Below are 17,829 nucleotides of genomic sequence, written 5' to 3'. Positions count from 1 at the left end.
TTCCATATACCCTTTAACTCCACTTGTACTAGAAGTAACACCTTTGGACAAACAAAAGTGAACACTACTGATGAAAGCTGCACATGGTGGTAGAGAGCACACCTGCAATCCCGGGGCTCGGGAGGATGAAGCAGGAGGATTGGCATGAATGAGACCAACCTGAACTATATAGTGAGTTCAAACACAAACTAAATTACATAGTTAGACCCTGTCAAAAAAGAGAAAAACATAACAAAAAACCAACAAAAAGAAGACAAATCTAGAACAGTTACCCAAAGTTATCTATTAATATGCTTTAGGTTTACTTACATTTCATGTTTTTCCTTTTTTGGGGGGTTTTGAAAATTAATTTTTTAATGTTACAAGTACATAGTATGTTTATAAGCAAGTATTTTTTTTTTGTCTTTTTTGTTTTTATCGGTACCAGGGATTGAATGCACAACTGCCTGCTTGCAAGGCAGGCACTTACGTGGCTGAGGTAAATCCCCAACCCCTATAAGCAAATATTTTTACTTACCAAAAAAAAAAAAAAGGGCTGGGGGTTTAGCTCAGCGGTGTAAGCACCTGCCTTGAAAGCAGGCAGTCCTGAGTTCGATCCCCGGTACCAATAAAAAGGAAAAAGACAAAAAAAAAAAAAAAAAAAAAAAAAAAAAAAAAAAGACTGGACATGGGGGTACATGCATTTGGGAAGCCAAGGCAGGATGATTGCCTTAAGTTTGAGATCAGCCTAGACTATATAGTGAGTCCAGGTCAGTCGAAACTACACAGTGAGCTCCTGCTTCAATAAAATAAAAATTTCTTAAAATGAAATACACAGATCATGGCCAGGGATTTAGCTCAGTGGCAAAAATACCTGCTTGGCAAGTGTGAGGTCTTGAGTTTGATCCCCAGTACCTGCCCCCCGCAAAAAAATTTACAGATCACGAGGACCCATGAGTAATACATGTGAAGTTGAATTGTTAGCAGCTGTAGGTTATGACACTCAGTAAATGGCAGAAACCTGATCTTAACAGATTGAATCTCAAGAATGTTTTAAAGGAAAACATCTTTAAAAAACTTGATGTGGGGTTTATGCCATTTGTCCATAAAATGGGCCATTATCTTTCTGTGGGTGGGCCATTCTCCTATAAAGACCAAGAGTTAACTTCCTATAGGTTTATAAATTCCTCAGATTTCCACCACTGAAGACACACAAGTGCTCCCAGTTCCAATGGTACTGTACCCTTTGCTCAAGGGCTCACACTATTTCTTTGAATGTCTATTTCTAAATTTTTGCCTAATAAAATTCCTTTATACCTTTTTAAAAAGGAGGAAGGATAAGGAAGATATTAAAGTCTGCCTCCGTAACATTTTCACCCAAAAGAGATGTTACATGTCCTTTAAGACAAACGCTGAGTCCTACCATATATTGGGCGAGGCTCTACATAAAATCAGACTGGGAACACCTGTACTTCAGATAGGTTCCTCTTTTTCTTTAGGTGATGTATATGTAGAGCAGTGTTTCTTTTTACTTAGTTGTGCCAGTGCTGGGATCCAAGGCCTCATACATGCTGGGCAAAGGACTTTGTTACTGAGCTACTACTGCCAACGCTAAAAAGGTATTTCTTCATCTTTATAGAATCATCCTTGGAACTCCCAAGTCTTTCAGCAAGATTTATGGGAGATCTGAATAACCTCTCAAGAAGGCAAATAAGACTTACGGACCTTAATTCCCATCTTTTGTTCTACCTAGTAAAGCATTCTGCCTATTCCCACTTGCCAGGAGATAGAGATATGACCTAAGGTTGAAAAACACGTAAGAACTATCTCAAATGACTTAGATTTAATCATAGGAAGCAAACTAAATGGAAAGCTTACAATAGAGAAGAATTACATGTCAGTGCCTTTTGCAAACTGAGCTAGGACAGAGAGGGATTGGGGCTGCCCCTCAACCTGATCCCTTCCAAACAAAGACGTCCACAGTGTTCCTGGCACACTGGTTGAGGAAAAGGAAGGACTGCTGGTCTGTGTGCTGAAGTTGCCTTGCCCACCATTCACTCTTGGCCAGCATCAGGAGCCCCGCCTTGCCGGCTCTGATCATCACTCTTCTTTTTGTGGCCTGAGACGATGTCATCAATCCTCAGCAACAGCACTGCCGTCTAGGAGAAAAACCAGTTTCAAAGAGGTCAGAGGAGAAGGGAAGCATATTGTTTTCTTTTAAACAAATCTAGCTCGCCCCACAGAATTACCATTTTATCTGAAATCTACCTTTCCAGTGTCTTGAATGTAAAACAGATATTCTTTTTTTTTGTACCGGGGACCGAACTCATTGACTTTGTACTTGCCAGGCAGGTGTCTGTGCTGAGCTCAATCGCTGGCCCAAAACAGATATTCTTAAGCAATGCAGGCTTGTGCTAAGTTACCTTGCTTTTAAATGAAAGATGGGGAAATGGAATTCCTTGGACAATCTTTGGGAACACTCTTACATTTTACTGCCCCTCCAAGACTAGGCCTAACACAAATGGCTTCTGGCCATATGGAAATAAGCAGCATACCAATGCCATATAACATCCTCACCTCCACTGCTGTCTTGTATGTTTGTAGCTTCACAGCCAAAGGCTCCCATATGCCCAGTTCCTTCATGTCCACCAAAGCCCCTGTCTCTCCATTTACACCCCAGGTCTCACAGCCTTCCTGTGTGTGTTTGGCCTGCAGTTGGAGTAAACAAAAGTAGTTCAAAGAAAATACTGGAACAAGTGACCTATCAGAAAACATCAGAAACAATGAACTGGTACAGAAGGTATAAAAGGTAAAGACAGCAAATCAAAACTTAAAAGGCAGACTTTAGGGGACCAATCACAAGGGGAAGTCAATATGAAAACCATCCCTTAGGCCAATGACTGTTTCCCCTACTCCATTCAGACAATAATCAGGAGAGGGACTCACCCGAAGGGAGGTCAATAGACGGATGGTGCTGGCACCACAGTTCTGGATGAGCGTGCGAGGGATGACCTCCAGAGCCTGGGCTACAGCCCTGTAGGGCCATTGCTCCACACCAGTCATGGCCTTGGATTTTTCTGTCAAGGCATGGGCCACAGCCATCTCAGAGGCTCCACCTCCTGGCACCAGCTGAGGGTCTAGAAGTACATTGCGGCACACCTGCATAGCATCCTGTAGGTTGCGCTCTACTTCCTTGGGAAGCAAACAGACAACTCATGGAGAAATCAGACACCAATGGCTTCCTATCTTCCTAGACTAGTAAACCACAGAGGTAAGCAGGCAAGGCCTCTGAAACCCCTCAATGGGAGAAGAATGCGTACCTCCAGGCCAAAGAGGGTGGGTGGGTGTGTGTGTGTGTGTGTGTGTGGTGTGTGGTGTGTGGTGTGTGTGTGTTGTTTGTTTACTATGTTACAGTTAAATTCCATTTTTTTTTTTTTAAATCGGTACCGGGGATCAAACTCATGACTACCTGCTTGCAAGGCAGGTGCTTATGCTGCCGAGCTAAATCCCCAGCCCCTAAATTCCATTTTTATACCTTCCTACTTGTGGTGGTTTAGGGGACTGCAAGGTGTATGGAAACTTTTACTCTCTATGTGCCTTTGAAAAAGTTACTTAGTCTCATTGAGGAAAAAAAGTAGTATTTATAATTCAACTTAAAAAAAGGGCTAGGGTTCTGCAGCTCAATGGCAGAGCCCATCCCTAACATGGGCCTCTTATAGGTGGTAGGAACTACAGAGGTGGTGCTAAGTAGAAAAAAAGTCTCCCAGTCATTGGGGCTGTGTCCTCAGTGCAGATTATGGCTTCTAATCCCAGTGTGACGCTTCATTCCTCTAATGAGAAACAAAAACACCTTAGATTTTTTTTTTTTTTTTTTTTTTTTTTGAGACATGGACTTGCTATGACATTCAGGTTGGCCTTGAACTCACAGTGATCCTCTTGCCTCAGCCATCCAATAGGTGGGATTACTTGCAGGTGTGTACCACCAGGCCTGGCTCTCAGGTTATTTGTTATGTAATGAAAAGTTGTGACTGACATAAGCATGATCTGAGGCATTCTGGAAACTCTAGAAGTGGACTTTAGCTGCCGTATTTCTAAGGTTGACTCACCGAGAGAATTTCTTTGCTGGCTCCTCTGAGGAGAATGGTACAGGCCTTGGGGTCTTTGCATTCAGTGATGAATGTGAAGTACTCATCTCCAATTTTCTTGATTTCCAGCAGGCCTGCTCCGGTGCCAACATCATCTTCTCTCAGCTCTTCTGGTCGGCTGACTATGCGGGCCCCACAGGCTCTAGTGGGTTGAGGAAGTGGGGAGATTTCAGATCTCTGGTCTATGGTCTGAGGCTGGGGATGATTAGGGATAAAGTAGATTGCTAGAAACACTGCCTGTATGTACTACATAGCAAAACACTGTCTCAAACACCCCTCCATGGATTAGGGAAAGCAGTGACAAGTCAGTCTCATTAAAACTGCCTGACATGTCCCAAATGTCTGTTGGAAAAGATTTCAAACATAACAGGCCAATGGGCCAGGGATTTAGCTCAGTGGCATAAGCACCTGCCTTGCAAGTGTGTAGTCCTGAGTTCAATTCCCAGTATCAAAAAACCCAAAAAACACAAAACAACAACAAAAGTAACAGGCCAAGTTTCCTTAAACTAATAAATAATAGGAAGGTGATTAAGTATGTGTGTGTCTTATTAGACCCAGTTTTTGTCTTTTTTTTTTTTTTTTTAAATCGGTACCATGGATCAAACTCATGGCTGCCTGCTTGCAAGGCAGGCGCTTATGCTGCTGAGCTAAATCCCCAGCCCTAGACCCAGTTTTAATGGGACAGACTTGTCACTTCTTTCCCTAATCCATGACAACTAAGTATATGCATTTGTGTGCCCACAGCCATTCACATCTCTGATAAATGTGAATAGGTACAATAATATGTTTGGCGGGGGTGCTTGAGACAGTGTTTTGCTATGTAGTACATGCTGGCCTTTAAGTCGCTTATGTAGCCCCCTAGCTGGCCCTAAACTCACAGCAATCCTTCTGCCTTAGCCTCCTGAGTACTGAGAATATAGGCGTGTGCCACCAAGCCCAGCTTATACTTTGAATGGGAGGTCTTCAGGTCATTGGGCATGTGGCCTTCAAGAGGACAGTGAGACCCAGCCCCCTTCTACTACTTCCTGGCCACAGCACAAGTAATTTTGTTGTACTATGTGCTCCTACCATGATGTGCTGCCTCGATATAGGGCCAAAAGCATTGGAGCCAAATGATCACAGACTGGAAACTCTGAAACCCGAGTCAGGCTGGGCATGGTGGTACATGCCTATAACCCAAGCATTCAAAAGGCTGAGGCAGAGATTGCCACAAGTTCAGGCCCCCACGCAGTGAGTTTAAGGCCAGCCTGAACTACTTAAGCAAGTCCCTATCTCAAAACAAACACAAAATAAAAAACAACAAACAACCCCATCATAAAACAACAAAATAAGTCTGAGTCAAAATAAACCTTTTCTCTTTATAAGTTGATCCCTGGTATTTGTTACAGTGACAAAACAAAACCCACTATGCAGTAGGGTATATTTACTTTTATGTTAGTACTAAAAGTAGCTGGTATCTGAATATAGACATCTGTGCAGACATAATAAATGCAGTCTAGACTTATATAAGTAACTGCCAAGGATCTAATCAAGGTTCTGCTTTTCTGAGTCAGTTAAAACAGACCCCTCTAGAAACATTCATTCAGCAGCACCAGTATTACATTTAAGAACAGTCTTTGACCAGGTGTTACTTAGAAACATGTTGGATCTACCAAGGCAGCAATTACACGTCTAAGTATAACCTCCTCACTAATGGCCAGGGCTGGTAGTGAAGGGACTCACAAAGTGGCTAATTGCTACATTATAGGCTACTGAAAAGGGCAGACAGCTATCTTAGCTCATTCCTACCTATTATTGTACTATCTTTTCAGCTAATAACACTATACAGTTACAAAAAGGGAAACATGGGAAGCAAGAATATCATTTTTACCTTGCCTACTCACCTAGCAATCCGGTTATTGTCTGTCTTCCGAACTCTACGGATAGCTGTGATATTGGCTCGCAAGAGGTAGTGCTGAGCTAAATCTGTAAACCCAAGAACAGAGATGTGAAGCTGATTGCCAGGCTCCTAGGTTCTAAACTGGTTTTGTCCTAGGTAGTCTGTCATATGTTTATTACGTTAACAGATTAATATAGTCCTACCTGAAATGCCCTTTTCTGTGATGACCACATCAGGCTTCAACTGGATGATGTCTTCGCAGAGCTGCTGGATGTATTCTTCTTCCATCTGGAGGATTCGGGCAAAGTCTTCCTCTCGTGTAATCTCAATGTCGGTCTGTGTGATAAAGAAAAGACAATGATTTAAAAATCTCTGGCCAGGAACCAGGAATGATGGTGCACTCCACTAATCCACCATTCAGGAGGCTGAGGCAGGAGGATCACTGCAAGTTTGAGACCAGCCTGGGCTACAAAGTGAGCCCAAGGCCACCCTGAACTATACAGCAAGACCCTGTCTAAAAAAGAGAAAAAAACCCCGCCAAAACAAACAACAAAAAAAACAAAAATCTCTGGCCAGGCATGATGGCACATGTCCTTGGGAGCCTGGGGACAGGAGGACTACCATACATCTGAGGCCAGCCTGGGCCCATACTGTATAGTGAGTTGTTTCCTTTTTTTTTTTTGGTACCTACATAGTGATTTCAAGGCCAGTCTGATCTATATGGCTAGACTGTCTCAAGAAAAAATAAAAAAGTTAAATAAAATTAAAATAAAAATCCCTGGCCTGGTGAGGCGCCCCAAGGTCACCCCAATGACTATATTCCTTTCCCCTTGGACCTTTCTGATGTACCCCAGAAAATTTAAGTTATAAAGCTAAAGCTGTGAGCCAGGCATGGTAACACAAGCCTATAATTTCAGTATTCATGAAGCTAAGCAGGAAGGTCTCCACAAGGTCTAGGTCACCCTGGGCTACATAGTGAGTTCAAGGCTAGCCTAAACTATATAGCGAGACCCTATCTCAAAAAAACCAAGGTTAGGGGGCTAGGGATTTAGCTCAGCGGCATAAGGGCCTGCCTTGCAAGCAGACAGTCGTGAGTTTGATCCCCGGTACCGATAAAAATGAAAAATACAAAAAAAACAAAAACAAAAACAAAAACACCAAGGTTAGGGGTCGAGGATTTAGCTCAGTGACGCAGTGTCTGCTTGGCTAGCCTAAGGTCCTGAGCTCAGTTCCTAGTACCAAAAACAAAAAACACCCAAAATCAATAAAAACTATTTTCAAGGATGGGGCTGGGGATTTAGCTCAGCGGCATAAGCACCTGCTTGCAAAGCAGGCAGTCGCGAGTTCGATCCCTGGTACCGATAAAAACTTTTCAAGGAATACTGTCACAACTGGGACACAACAGACACACAATAAACATACCTTTTACTTTCTTATTCTATCAGCAGTCATGTTCTAGTTCTACTTTAAGGAACAGGGCTAAGAATCTTACCTGGCTTTCTCCTTTCTTATATTCCAAAGATGAATCCAGCAGCACGATTCGAGGGTTCTTTATATAGCGCCTCATTCGTGAATGGGTCACATCCTTGTTAATCATGACGCCACGTAGGACACAGGAGTCTTCAATGATGCCCCCAGGTATCTGAGAAAAAAAAAAAAAAAAAAAAAGTCCATAACCAAGAGAAGACAATTTCTCACTTCCATTTCAATCCTCCCCTCCCACCCTGACCAAATGACCACCACTTTAAGTTTCTTTTTTTCTGGTACTGGGAATTGAACTCATGACCTTGCACTTGCTAGGCAGGCACTTACGCCACTGAGTTAAATCCCCAGCCAACTTCAAGTTTCTAAGGTACTTCTTTCCTCACAAAGACCTAACTAAAACAACTACAAGAGACTTGGTTCTAAAGATATTACCTTGAGTTTTGGGGATTGAGCTCCATCTACTGGACAAAACTATTAGCTCCATAGTTTCACCCCCTTAAATTTAGTAGAAACAGACAAAAATACAGGCTTATTAGCCTTTAGGTTTATATTCTGACCAAACGACTTATGTATACAAAGGCAAAAAAGCACATACTGATAAGCTTTCCCTAGCCCTTATAAGCCTTCTAGTGTAAAGACAGCAACGAGGGTCACAAAACTAGTTCAGGAGTTCTTTGATAGCCTCTTTCCAGGATGCAAGTATATTACTCTTCCTTGTTTTAACTACAGATATTTTGCTCTGATTTAAAAGTAGTTCCAAATCCATTTTATTTCAAGGATAAAAAGAAAAGAAAAAAAAAAAAAAAAAAAAGAGGGAGAGGGAAGGGGAGGGGGAGGAAAGGAAGAGGGGAGAAGATGAAGACGACGATGAAGAAGTAGTTCCTACACAAGTGGGATGATCTGTGCCCAGAAATAATCTGTGAAGCACATATGAAGTTCACCTTTTCCACTCTTGCATATTTTTTGATGTCGATCTCTTTCCGACCATTCTCCTCAAACTGTACGGTCTTGACAGCATCCAGGGCAATATTACAAGCCAAAGAAGACCACCGACTAATTGCTTTGGTAGTAATGGAGCTATTGATGATGTTCAACATCGTATCACGGTTATTGATGTCAACAGGGGTGCTGGAGAAAAGAAAGCAAGGCAATATGGTCAGTAGACAATTTACATACTTGAAGAAGTTTCTCATATATATCTTAAGAGACTAACAGTAAGCCAAGAAGCAGAGACAAGGGTTCTTTGCAAGGAAACTGAAAGGGAGATCAACAACCAGTGTTAATCTGTCCTCAAGCTTTTCACCAAGATTACAACTAACCCAGCTAGGTGTGGTACTGCATGCTTGTAATCCCAGCACTTTTGGGAGGCTGAGGTAGGAGGACAGTTTTGAGTTCCAGCTCAGCCTGGGCTTCCAAATGAGTTCTCAAAGCCATCCTAAACTGCACAGTGAAACCTTGTCCCAAAAAGACAAAAAAAAAAAAAAAAAAAAAAGCCCAGTCCAGGCACTTACGCAGCTTTAGCAAGACCTTATCTCACAATAAAAAAAGACTGGAGATATAGCTCAACAGAAAGACAGTGGGTTCAATCCCCAGTATCACAAAGGCAAAAAGATTACAACTTTATTCCTAGAAGGTGCTATAATTCTCAAAACAATTCCCATCTGACAACTCTATACATACAAAGCTTACAGAAGGGTAATTTCTTCCTTATCTCCTGGCTTCAACCAAATACTCTTTAGTGTTTATAACCAAGATTAAGTTATTTTGTTGACAATCCTTTACCCCATACAGAACTAGAATTGCCTTTTGATTAAATTACTAGTCTTACGCATTATGAATAGTGGATTCTCTTCTACTAAATCATGGTTTATCACAGTAGTTACTTTCTGCTTTTATGTTAGTCTCCCCTCACAAGATTACAAATTTGTATACGTCAAGACCATCTGTAAGACACCTCGGATAACCATTTGCCCAAATTTTCGCATGCTGCTAAAATCTCCTTTGTAACAGTACAAACCTCCAGTGGTAACAAATCTATGGCGTGTATTGTTTTTCTTTCAAGAAAAGACATTAATGTATTAGTCCCCTCCCAAAAAACTCCAGTATTCAGGTTTATTTGCAGTATTGGCACTTTTGTGATAAATATGGTGGTTGAATTATGGACTTTTCCCCACACTTTTTATTTTCACATTGGTTATGCAGGTTAATGGATTTCATTTTGGCAGAACTGTACATACACAAAACATTTCAATCATTTCCCTTGCCTCAGAATTATGAATTTTAGGAAGCAATAGCTTCAAAACCATTATCTAAGATAAAAAGTAAAATGTAGATCATTATTACCTGATAAAAGATTTTGGGGTAGGGTATATAGCTCAGTGGTACAGCACTTGCCTAGCCATGTGTGAAGCCCTAAGTTTGGTCCAACAGTGCCCTAAAGTGCCCTCTCCCAAAATGATCTCCTGATCATTTCAGCCAAACACTCAATAAAACTTGCATAGCTCATTTCACAAAAATAATTACATCAACTGGGCATGGTATTACATGCCTTCAATTCTAGCACTTGAGATAAGAACTTTGCCAAAGTGTTTGAGGCCAGGTTAAGTTACATAATGATGTGCTCACTTTGGCAACACATACACTAAATTACAGTGAGACTCTGTCTTCAAAATAAAAACAGTAATAACAAAAAAACCTCCTACAAACAAAAACACTGTTCCCAACGAAACAAAACTCCATATACCTTATCTGCCAGTACGCTAGACAGATCACAATAGCAAGTATAATACAAAGTCTACTAAACTATTAAATATCTATGCATCTTGTGAACCAACAATGTAATAGAGCACCATGTCACAGGTTCTAGCTTTTTCTAGTGTGCTGGAGATTAAATGAGGGCCTTTCACATGCTAGACCAGTGCTCTACTATGGTGCTACATTCTCAGCCACATATGTTTTTCTCACTGAACAAGTCTTATTAGTAGGATTGCTTTTCGTGACTATACCTTATGCTACAACTAATATTCCTGATAGACAGAAGTCATTTACTGACTTAGTACTTTACAAATGTGAACTAATACAAAGTACTAGAATTACTTAACACAACTTACATTTTCAGTCTATCCTTTTCAATGAGAAAGAGCCGCTGCCAGCCTCACAGTACTTACTGAGTTCAGCTAGTCACACGTGATGATAGGATATTTTAACATCAAATCCTAAATAATTATAGTTATCACTATGTCCTCCAACAAGAACCTAAAATCTTTTTTTTTTTTTTTTTTTTTTTTTTTTTTTTGAGACAGGGTCTCTCTATGCAGTTCAGGCTGGCCTTGAGCTCACTTTGTAGCCCAGGCTGGTCTCGAACTGGAAATGTTCCTCCTGCCCCAGCCCCCTGGGATTACATGAGCCACCATGCTCAATCCTAAAATCTTTGAAGGTTAAGTCTATTTCAGTTTTGACACATTGCCCATGGTGATGTATAACCAACATGGAAACTTACAGCATATACCAAAATATATTCTGAAGAAGTCACCCTAGGAACTCTTTCCCTTACTCTGTTCCTTATTTTCTCCTTCCAACCAAATGACAGCAAGAGATAAACTACATGTGTAAGACATGTTTGCCCTTCCTTTACCTCTATGAATAGGCCCATCTTCTTGGCCTTCTAGCTTGGATGACCCATTCCTCGCACTGCTCTCCATACCTGATTTTCTTTAGAGTGCTGATCATATCATCTAGTGCTTTGCGATAAGCACTGATCACCACTGTTGGGTGCATCTGCTGCTCCAGGAAGTGCTCAGCCACAGACAACATCTCTCCCGCTGGAAAAAAGGACAGCACCACCAAAAGTATTTTGTTATTTTATGATATGTTATGATTTTTATTATTTGTTATTTTGAGATGAGGTCTTGCCATGTAGTTCAAACCGTGCTTGAACTCACTAAGTAGTCCAGGCTGGACTTGATGCTCCTGCCTCAACATTCCAACTACTTGGATTACCCCAGCACCACCAACCCTGACTACATACAAATATTTTAAAAAGAACAAGTATTTTAAAAATAACTTCAGGGGCTGGGGATTTAGCTCAGCAGCATAAGCACCTGCCTTGCAAGCAGGCAGTCGTGAGTTCGATCCCTGGTACCGATAAAAAGGACAAAAGACAGAAAAAAAAAAAAAAAAAAAAAGACAACTTCATTATGTTTCTAAAAAATACTTTTTTTCCCAAAACATGTCATTTGGTTATCAACATTACTTGAAATTTTACACTTTGCATAAGCCAATTCATAAAAAGAACATCCTTATTATATGTATCTTTTAAATGATCAAAGATAGTCATCAGGCTTTATTTCATGGTTCAAATTTGTCAGGCTTGGTAGTGCCCACCTGTGATCCCAGCACTCTGGAAGACTAAAGCAGGAGTACCAGAAGTTCAAGCCAAGCCTAAATTCAAGGCCAGCCTGAACCACATATGGAACCATTGGGGAGAGGGTTATCTATTAAAAATGTTTACCATCAACTTGAAATTTAGATGTCTTAGTTGCCTTAAGTGGCTGGATTTCAGAAATCATCCTTTATGATTCTATATGAATGTAAAATAAATTTTAAACTTATAAAAGAGAGGCTCATTATTTTAAGATTTCATATTTGCCTTCAACCTTGTACTCAGCCTGCGGAACTGCAAGAAATAAATGTTGTTCAGTCTCCCTCAAAAGATTTCCTGGTGTGGTGGCGTAGGCCTGTAATACCAACACTTGGGAGGCTGAGGCAGGTGGACTGCTGTGAGTTAAAAGTCAGAGTGGGCTACAAAGTGAGTTCAAGGCCAGCTTGAACTGTATAGTGAGACCCTGTCTCAGAAAGACCAATAAATAAATAAATATATAAATTTTAAAAACTCTGTTTGTGAATTCACATATGTGCTAAAATTTTTATTTTGAAATAAGGTCTTGTAGGGAGCGGTGCGACCGCCCCGCTGCTGTCTCCCTCATATGGACACATAATGCACCTACATTAACCACAATCCTCTCCTATTTACATCACATACACGGACGTGACGATGACCCATCAGAGATCACCCCATAGCCTCTTCCTGTCCCACCAACCCGCCCCTGCCCTATAAAAGCAGCGACCACTTTATCAATAAATGAGGCTTGATCGGACTTTCTCGACTTGTCTCCATCCCTCTGTCTCCTACGCTGTCTGTGTTAATCCCCGTTCCTTTCCCAGGAAACTGCCCTGCGGATCCGGACTGACCTGTGGGCCAGGTCAAGGTCTCACTATATCCCAGGCTGGCCTTGAACTTATGATTCTCCTGATTCAGTTTTCAAGACTGCTGGGATTTACAGTATTAGAGACATTATTTGGGGAGAGGGGGATTGGGGAATCAAACTCATGATCTTGCATTTGCCACTAAGTACTTGTGCCACTAAGCTAAATCCTAGGCCCGATTTATAGTATTACACATTAAACTCAGGGCCTTCACATTACCCTTTTTCTTTCTGCCAGAGCCTCCAAATGCTTGGATTACAGGTGTGTACCACCACACTTGGCTTCTTTATTTTGAGACAGTCTTAAAAACTTGCTCCAAGCTGGGATTAAATTTACAATCCTTTTGCCTTAGCCTCCCATCGTCTTAGGATAATGGTGTGGCTCACAACCCAAAACATAGACCTTTTCTAAAATTTCCTTTTCAATCTTCCATTCTCCTCTTACCAAGAATAATTACTGATGTAGTTCCATCTCCAACCTCTTCATCTTGCGTCCGGCTAATTTCAATCATTGACTTGGCTGCTGGATGCTGGACTTGAATCTGAGGAGAAAAGAAGTTAATCACCACCGAATCACTACCTTCAGCTTCTTGGTTCTATATGTATACTCTTACGTTTTATTGTTTTAGTATACCTTCAAGATTAATGCTCCTCATCTCTAGTACCTGGGGCTGGGTGTTTAGCTCAGTGGCATAAGTGCCTGCCTGGCAAGGGCAAGGTCATCACGTTGATTCCAAGTACAAAAAACAAAACAAAAACAAAAACACCCCTGTGATTGTAAACCAGATATTTTGGGATTTTGGGGCTGGGGATTTAGCTCAGTGGCATAAGTGCCTGCCTGGTAAGCACGTGGTCAAGAGTTCAATCCCTGGTACATAAATAAATAAATAAAAATTTGTATACAGGTCACTTTTCCAAGTGCCTTTTTTGGAGGGGTGGGGCAGACATCATGAGAACTCAATTTAAGTTTCTGGAAGACAGAACAGTATCTTCTAGCTTATTTATTGCACCATTATGGGTGAACTGCGTGCTTTGTTGTTTGGAGACAGCGTCTCAGTATGTTGTTCAGGCTGGCTTTGAACTCCCTATGTAGTCTAGACTGGCCTTGAACTTGTTAGTATCCTCTTGCCTCAGCCTCCTGAGTGCTGGAATTGTAGGTATGCGCTAGTATGTCCTATAAGCTTATTATTTTGTTTTTTTTTTTTACATTTTTTTTTGGGTCTTTTTCCTTTTTATCGGTACCGGGGATCGAACTCACGACTGCCTGCTTGCAAGGCAGGCGCTTATGTCGCTGAGCTAAATCCCCAGCCCCAAGCTTATGTTTTAAAACCACCCAATTTAGTCATCTGTACAGCAGCCATAAGAAATGAACCAACAGCTACATCTATCTTATCTGATCCTTTGAGTTTAAAAAGAAAAATGAGAAAAATAAACACACCTCCCGAAGAATAGCATTGCCATCATTGGTCATCACGATGCCTCCCATTGGATCCAAAAGCATCTAAGACAAAAAAGCCGAATTAGGTGTCCCAGAAAACAAAGAAAAAATTAGCAGCCTTAGTTTCAGTAAGAGATTAGCCTACCTTCATCATGGACTTGGGTCCCAAACATGTTCGAATGATATCTGCAATAGTCTAATGGAAAGGAAATGTAAGACATGCAGGCCCAATCAATAAACAGTGAGAATGAGTTGTATAGCAACCTACACAGTCAGTGTTTTAACAGTGATACCTCAAAAGTTTAGTTTTAGATATAGTAACAAACAAACAAAAAAACCAAAAGCCCCCAACTTTTCCCAAGAAACAAGGATACCCCCCATGTTTTAGTTTTCACGCAGTCTGAGTTTTGATCTCTCTTTTTTTTGTGCATTTCCTTCCATGACAGTGGCCTCCATTCTCAACCTAAGTCAGATCTCAGGCCATTTTATTACTTCATTAAAAATACATTTATGGAATACCTCTACAGGACTTCAGAGGGGTACCAGAATACAAAAGGGAACCAATAATCTTCCCACTCCAGTAACTCAAGACTGATATGGGAGATAGCAAAAGATACTATAATATATGTAAATATATATAGCAATAGAACTATGCATAGGTTAATATAAGAAGACTATTACGGGGCTGGGGATTCAGCTCAGCGGCATAAGCACCTGCCTTGCAAGCAGACAGTCGTGAGTTCGATCCCTGGTACTGATAAAATCGAAAAAGACAAGATTATTAGGCTTAACTCATAGGAAGAGGGGGCTTCTTTTTCTCTACCATCATAGGAAAATCTCTTGAAAGAAGGGAAGTCAACTTCTCTTTTGGCTAACTACATAGAAATATTAGAGAAGGAGGCTAGGGGCAAACTACTATAACACTTAAAAAAATACGCTACCTTAGCAGCACTGATGTTTCCAGACTGAACTTTTCTTCCAGATTCACGCTTTGTATTCTGGCCTAAGACAAAGGAGGGGAGAAAATCAATAGTCTAGGACTGCCCTATTGTACTCAAGCTATTTATTTCCCAACCTTTGTAAATAAACACATGTATTTCAGAGTGTTACACAGACTAAAGCTTATCAATTTATATATTTCAAGTATGTGCAAGTTATATGCTAATTATACCCTTTAACTGTTTTGTTTGGTTTCAGTTTTTTGAGACAGGATCTTGCTACTAGTTAAGGCTGATCTTGACCTTGTGGGGATCTTCCTGTCTCTGGCTCCAGTGCTGGGATTACAATTGTGAGTCACCACACTGCCCACTGCCCACCACCCTCCAAATTGTTAAAAATTCACATTTATACTGAATAGCTATTTACTTCTGTATTTCAACCACTGGCATGCTAAGAAATAACCCATAATGCTTCAACTTCAAAATCTTGGTAAACGAGGGCTGGGGATTTAGCTCAGCGGCATAAGCGCTTGCCTTGCAAGCAGGCAGTCGTGAGTTCGATCCCCGGTACCGATATAAAGGAAAAAGACAAAAAAAAAAAAAAAAAAAAAAAAAAAAAGAAGAAGAAGAAGAATAAAAAATCTTGGTAAACACCTTCCCTCTAACATTTTCATATTTATAATGGGATTCATAATCTAAGACCCATTAATGGACTTCAGTAACCCAGTCAACTCCCCAATACTACATAAGAAAATGAAAGATACTGCATATTTTTTGCTGGGAAGAGGATCCACAAGTATGATTAGATTCTCAAAGTGCTAGTGACCTGAAAAAAGCCCCAACTGTTTTATGCAAATGGGAAGAATTCAAGGACTCAAATGTTCCTGCCTAGATAAAAGAGATCATACTCTTCACAGTTCAAGCACAATTGACTCATGGAGCTCCACTGCATGCTGTAGAATGAGAATCAAATCTGTGAAATGAGAACACACTTTCCAAAGCATCCCAGTTTGTAAGACAAAACTAGATGTAGTCATTGCATACTTGCATGTAATAGGAATGTCTCAGTAACTTATTCAACAACTGTAAGAGCTGGCCACATAGTTTAATTGGGAGTCTAGTCAATCTCAGCCATTAATGCCAGAGATTAACACAAACCTGTAAAGTGCTTTATAAACGTATCACTCACTTTCAATCCAGTCCTATCAAATCTAAACACATATTATAACCTTCTGGGTTTACATTTGTGTCTCAGATAGTGATAACCAAAAACCTGTAAGGACCTAGAATCTATCAAAATAGCCGCCCCTCTCCCCCCATACTTCAGTAATGTTTTTCCTCGAAAAAAATGATTTTCAAGATACAGACAGTCTCAGAACCGGGGATTTAGCTTAGTGGCATAGCGCCTGCCTGGCAAGGATGCAGTCCTGAATTCGATTCCCGGTTACAAACAAACCAAACTCCTAGGCGCTGTGTATACTGAAGATACTAAGGGAAAGGAAACGGCCACCTACCCTCGCAAGTCTGGCAGATGGGTTACAGAAGTTACACACAAAATAGAATCATACCAAGGGAAAGACAATGGGGTGCTCATTACTCAGAAAGACTAACGAGTATTCCCAAAGGAAAAAGAAAACCAGCACAGAAACTGGGGGAAACTCAATGGGGAGAGACTAGTCTAAAACCAGCGGAAGAAGCGGATACTTCAGGAACAGGGTTGCTGACCGAATACAAAGATCCCACTGCCATCTCCCTTTCATGCACCTCACTACTAATCGCCCAATCAACGAGGAACTATCAACCGCATTAACGACGATGCAAAAGTTAAGCGGTTTTTCCGCGATCACGCCGCTAAAGGGTAGTCAAGGATGTAAAGTTCGGTCTAACCTCGGGATCCATCACTTATTCAGCCAAACGCTGAAATCGTGCTGGAGGGTGAGGGGCGTGGAGGAGGGTGGCGGCGAGGAACGGAGCATGGGGTGGAGGGACGCTTCAGAGACAAGAACATGGAAAGACCAGGGACTCTGTGAGGAGGGTCAATGTGCATTTGCGAAGGAGGCAGGGAACGTAAAGGAAAAAAAGGAAACGGAGAGAAGGACCTTCCAAAACGAAACGATGGCTGGATGGATCGGTGTCCGGGTCATAGCGGGACAGAGCAGCGGGAACACTGAAAAGTATGGAGAGAAAGAAGCACAAAAGGGATCCCTTCTCTAGCTTCCCCAGAACTCACTGAGCACGAGCACGGGACGGTGGCCCATCATGGCGGAGCGTCGCAGAGCCAGGTACCTAGAGCAAGAGGAACCGACAGAATCTTCTGGAGAAAGAGAGAGAGCGAGCAAGCGAGAGAGAGCGAGAGATTCACAGACAAACCTAGAAAACGCTGCCTCTTCAAGGCCGACACCTAAACCCCGTATCCTACGAGTTGCTACCAATCACTGCACCCATCTCATTGATTGGCACGGAGTTAGACCAATCGACAGTATTAGCTCCGCCTCCTACGTGAGAACGTAAGGGCAAGCTAGATAGAGAGAGCATGATGATGGAAACTGGAGGACAGAGACGCTTGCGCAGTGGCATGGCCGCGCCCGGCCGCGTGCGGAGTGAATGTCTGCGCATGTGCCGAGACGCAGGCTGTTGGCTAGCATGCTACTGCGCCTGCGTATCAATTCCTGGTGGTGCCTGGGTTGGGGTATTGTGTTAC

General features: G+C 41.6%; 1 protein-coding gene across 1 annotated transcript; it reads right to left on the bottom strand.

The window, feature by feature from the left end:
• Positions 1-1,807: 1,807 nt before the first annotated feature.
• Cct3 (chaperonin containing TCP1 subunit 3) lies at positions 1,808-17,542 on the bottom strand. The gene is made up of 14 exons (XM_003475633.4): positions 17,359-17,542; positions 15,132-15,193; positions 14,336-14,386; positions 14,191-14,253; positions 13,198-13,294; positions 11,192-11,309; positions 8,430-8,616; positions 7,496-7,645; positions 6,207-6,339; positions 6,008-6,089; positions 4,086-4,266; positions 2,926-3,171; positions 2,557-2,688; positions 1,808-2,138 (listed from the first exon to the last, which is right to left on the bottom strand). Exons 1-14 carry the CDS (start codon positions 17,387-17,389, stop codon positions 2,034-2,036), a joined length of 1,638 nt encoding a protein of 545 aa, XP_003475681.1. The 5' UTR covers positions 17,390-17,542; the 3' UTR covers positions 1,808-2,033.
• Positions 17,543-17,829: the final 287 nt, after the last annotated feature.

This window comes from Cavia porcellus, unplaced genomic scaffold (assembly GCF_034190915.1).
Source record: "Cavia porcellus strain 051 isolate PalLab524CR breed Dunkin Hartley unplaced genomic scaffold, mCavPor4.1 scaffold_6, whole genome shotgun sequence".
Taxonomy (NCBI): domain Eukaryota; kingdom Metazoa; phylum Chordata; class Mammalia; order Rodentia; family Caviidae; genus Cavia; species Cavia porcellus.
Note: the sequence above shows the minus strand (reverse complement) of the source record. Positions and strands in the feature narration are given on the sequence as shown.

Bases quoted from the DNA above. Each gene is read 5' to 3' on its own strand.
- Cct3 (XM_003475633.4), bottom strand. From the start codon at position 17,389: ATGATGGGCCACCGTCCCGTGCTCGTGCTCA. The intron at 13,295-14,190 runs GTGTGTTTATTT...TTTTCTCCTCAG, and splicing joins GCAATGCTATTCTTCGGGAG to ATTCAAGTCCAGCATCCAGC. The intron at 11,310-13,197 runs GTAAGAGGAGAA...CCTTTTTTCCAG, and splicing joins TACATCAGTAATTATTCTTG to CGGGAGAGATGTTGTCTGTG.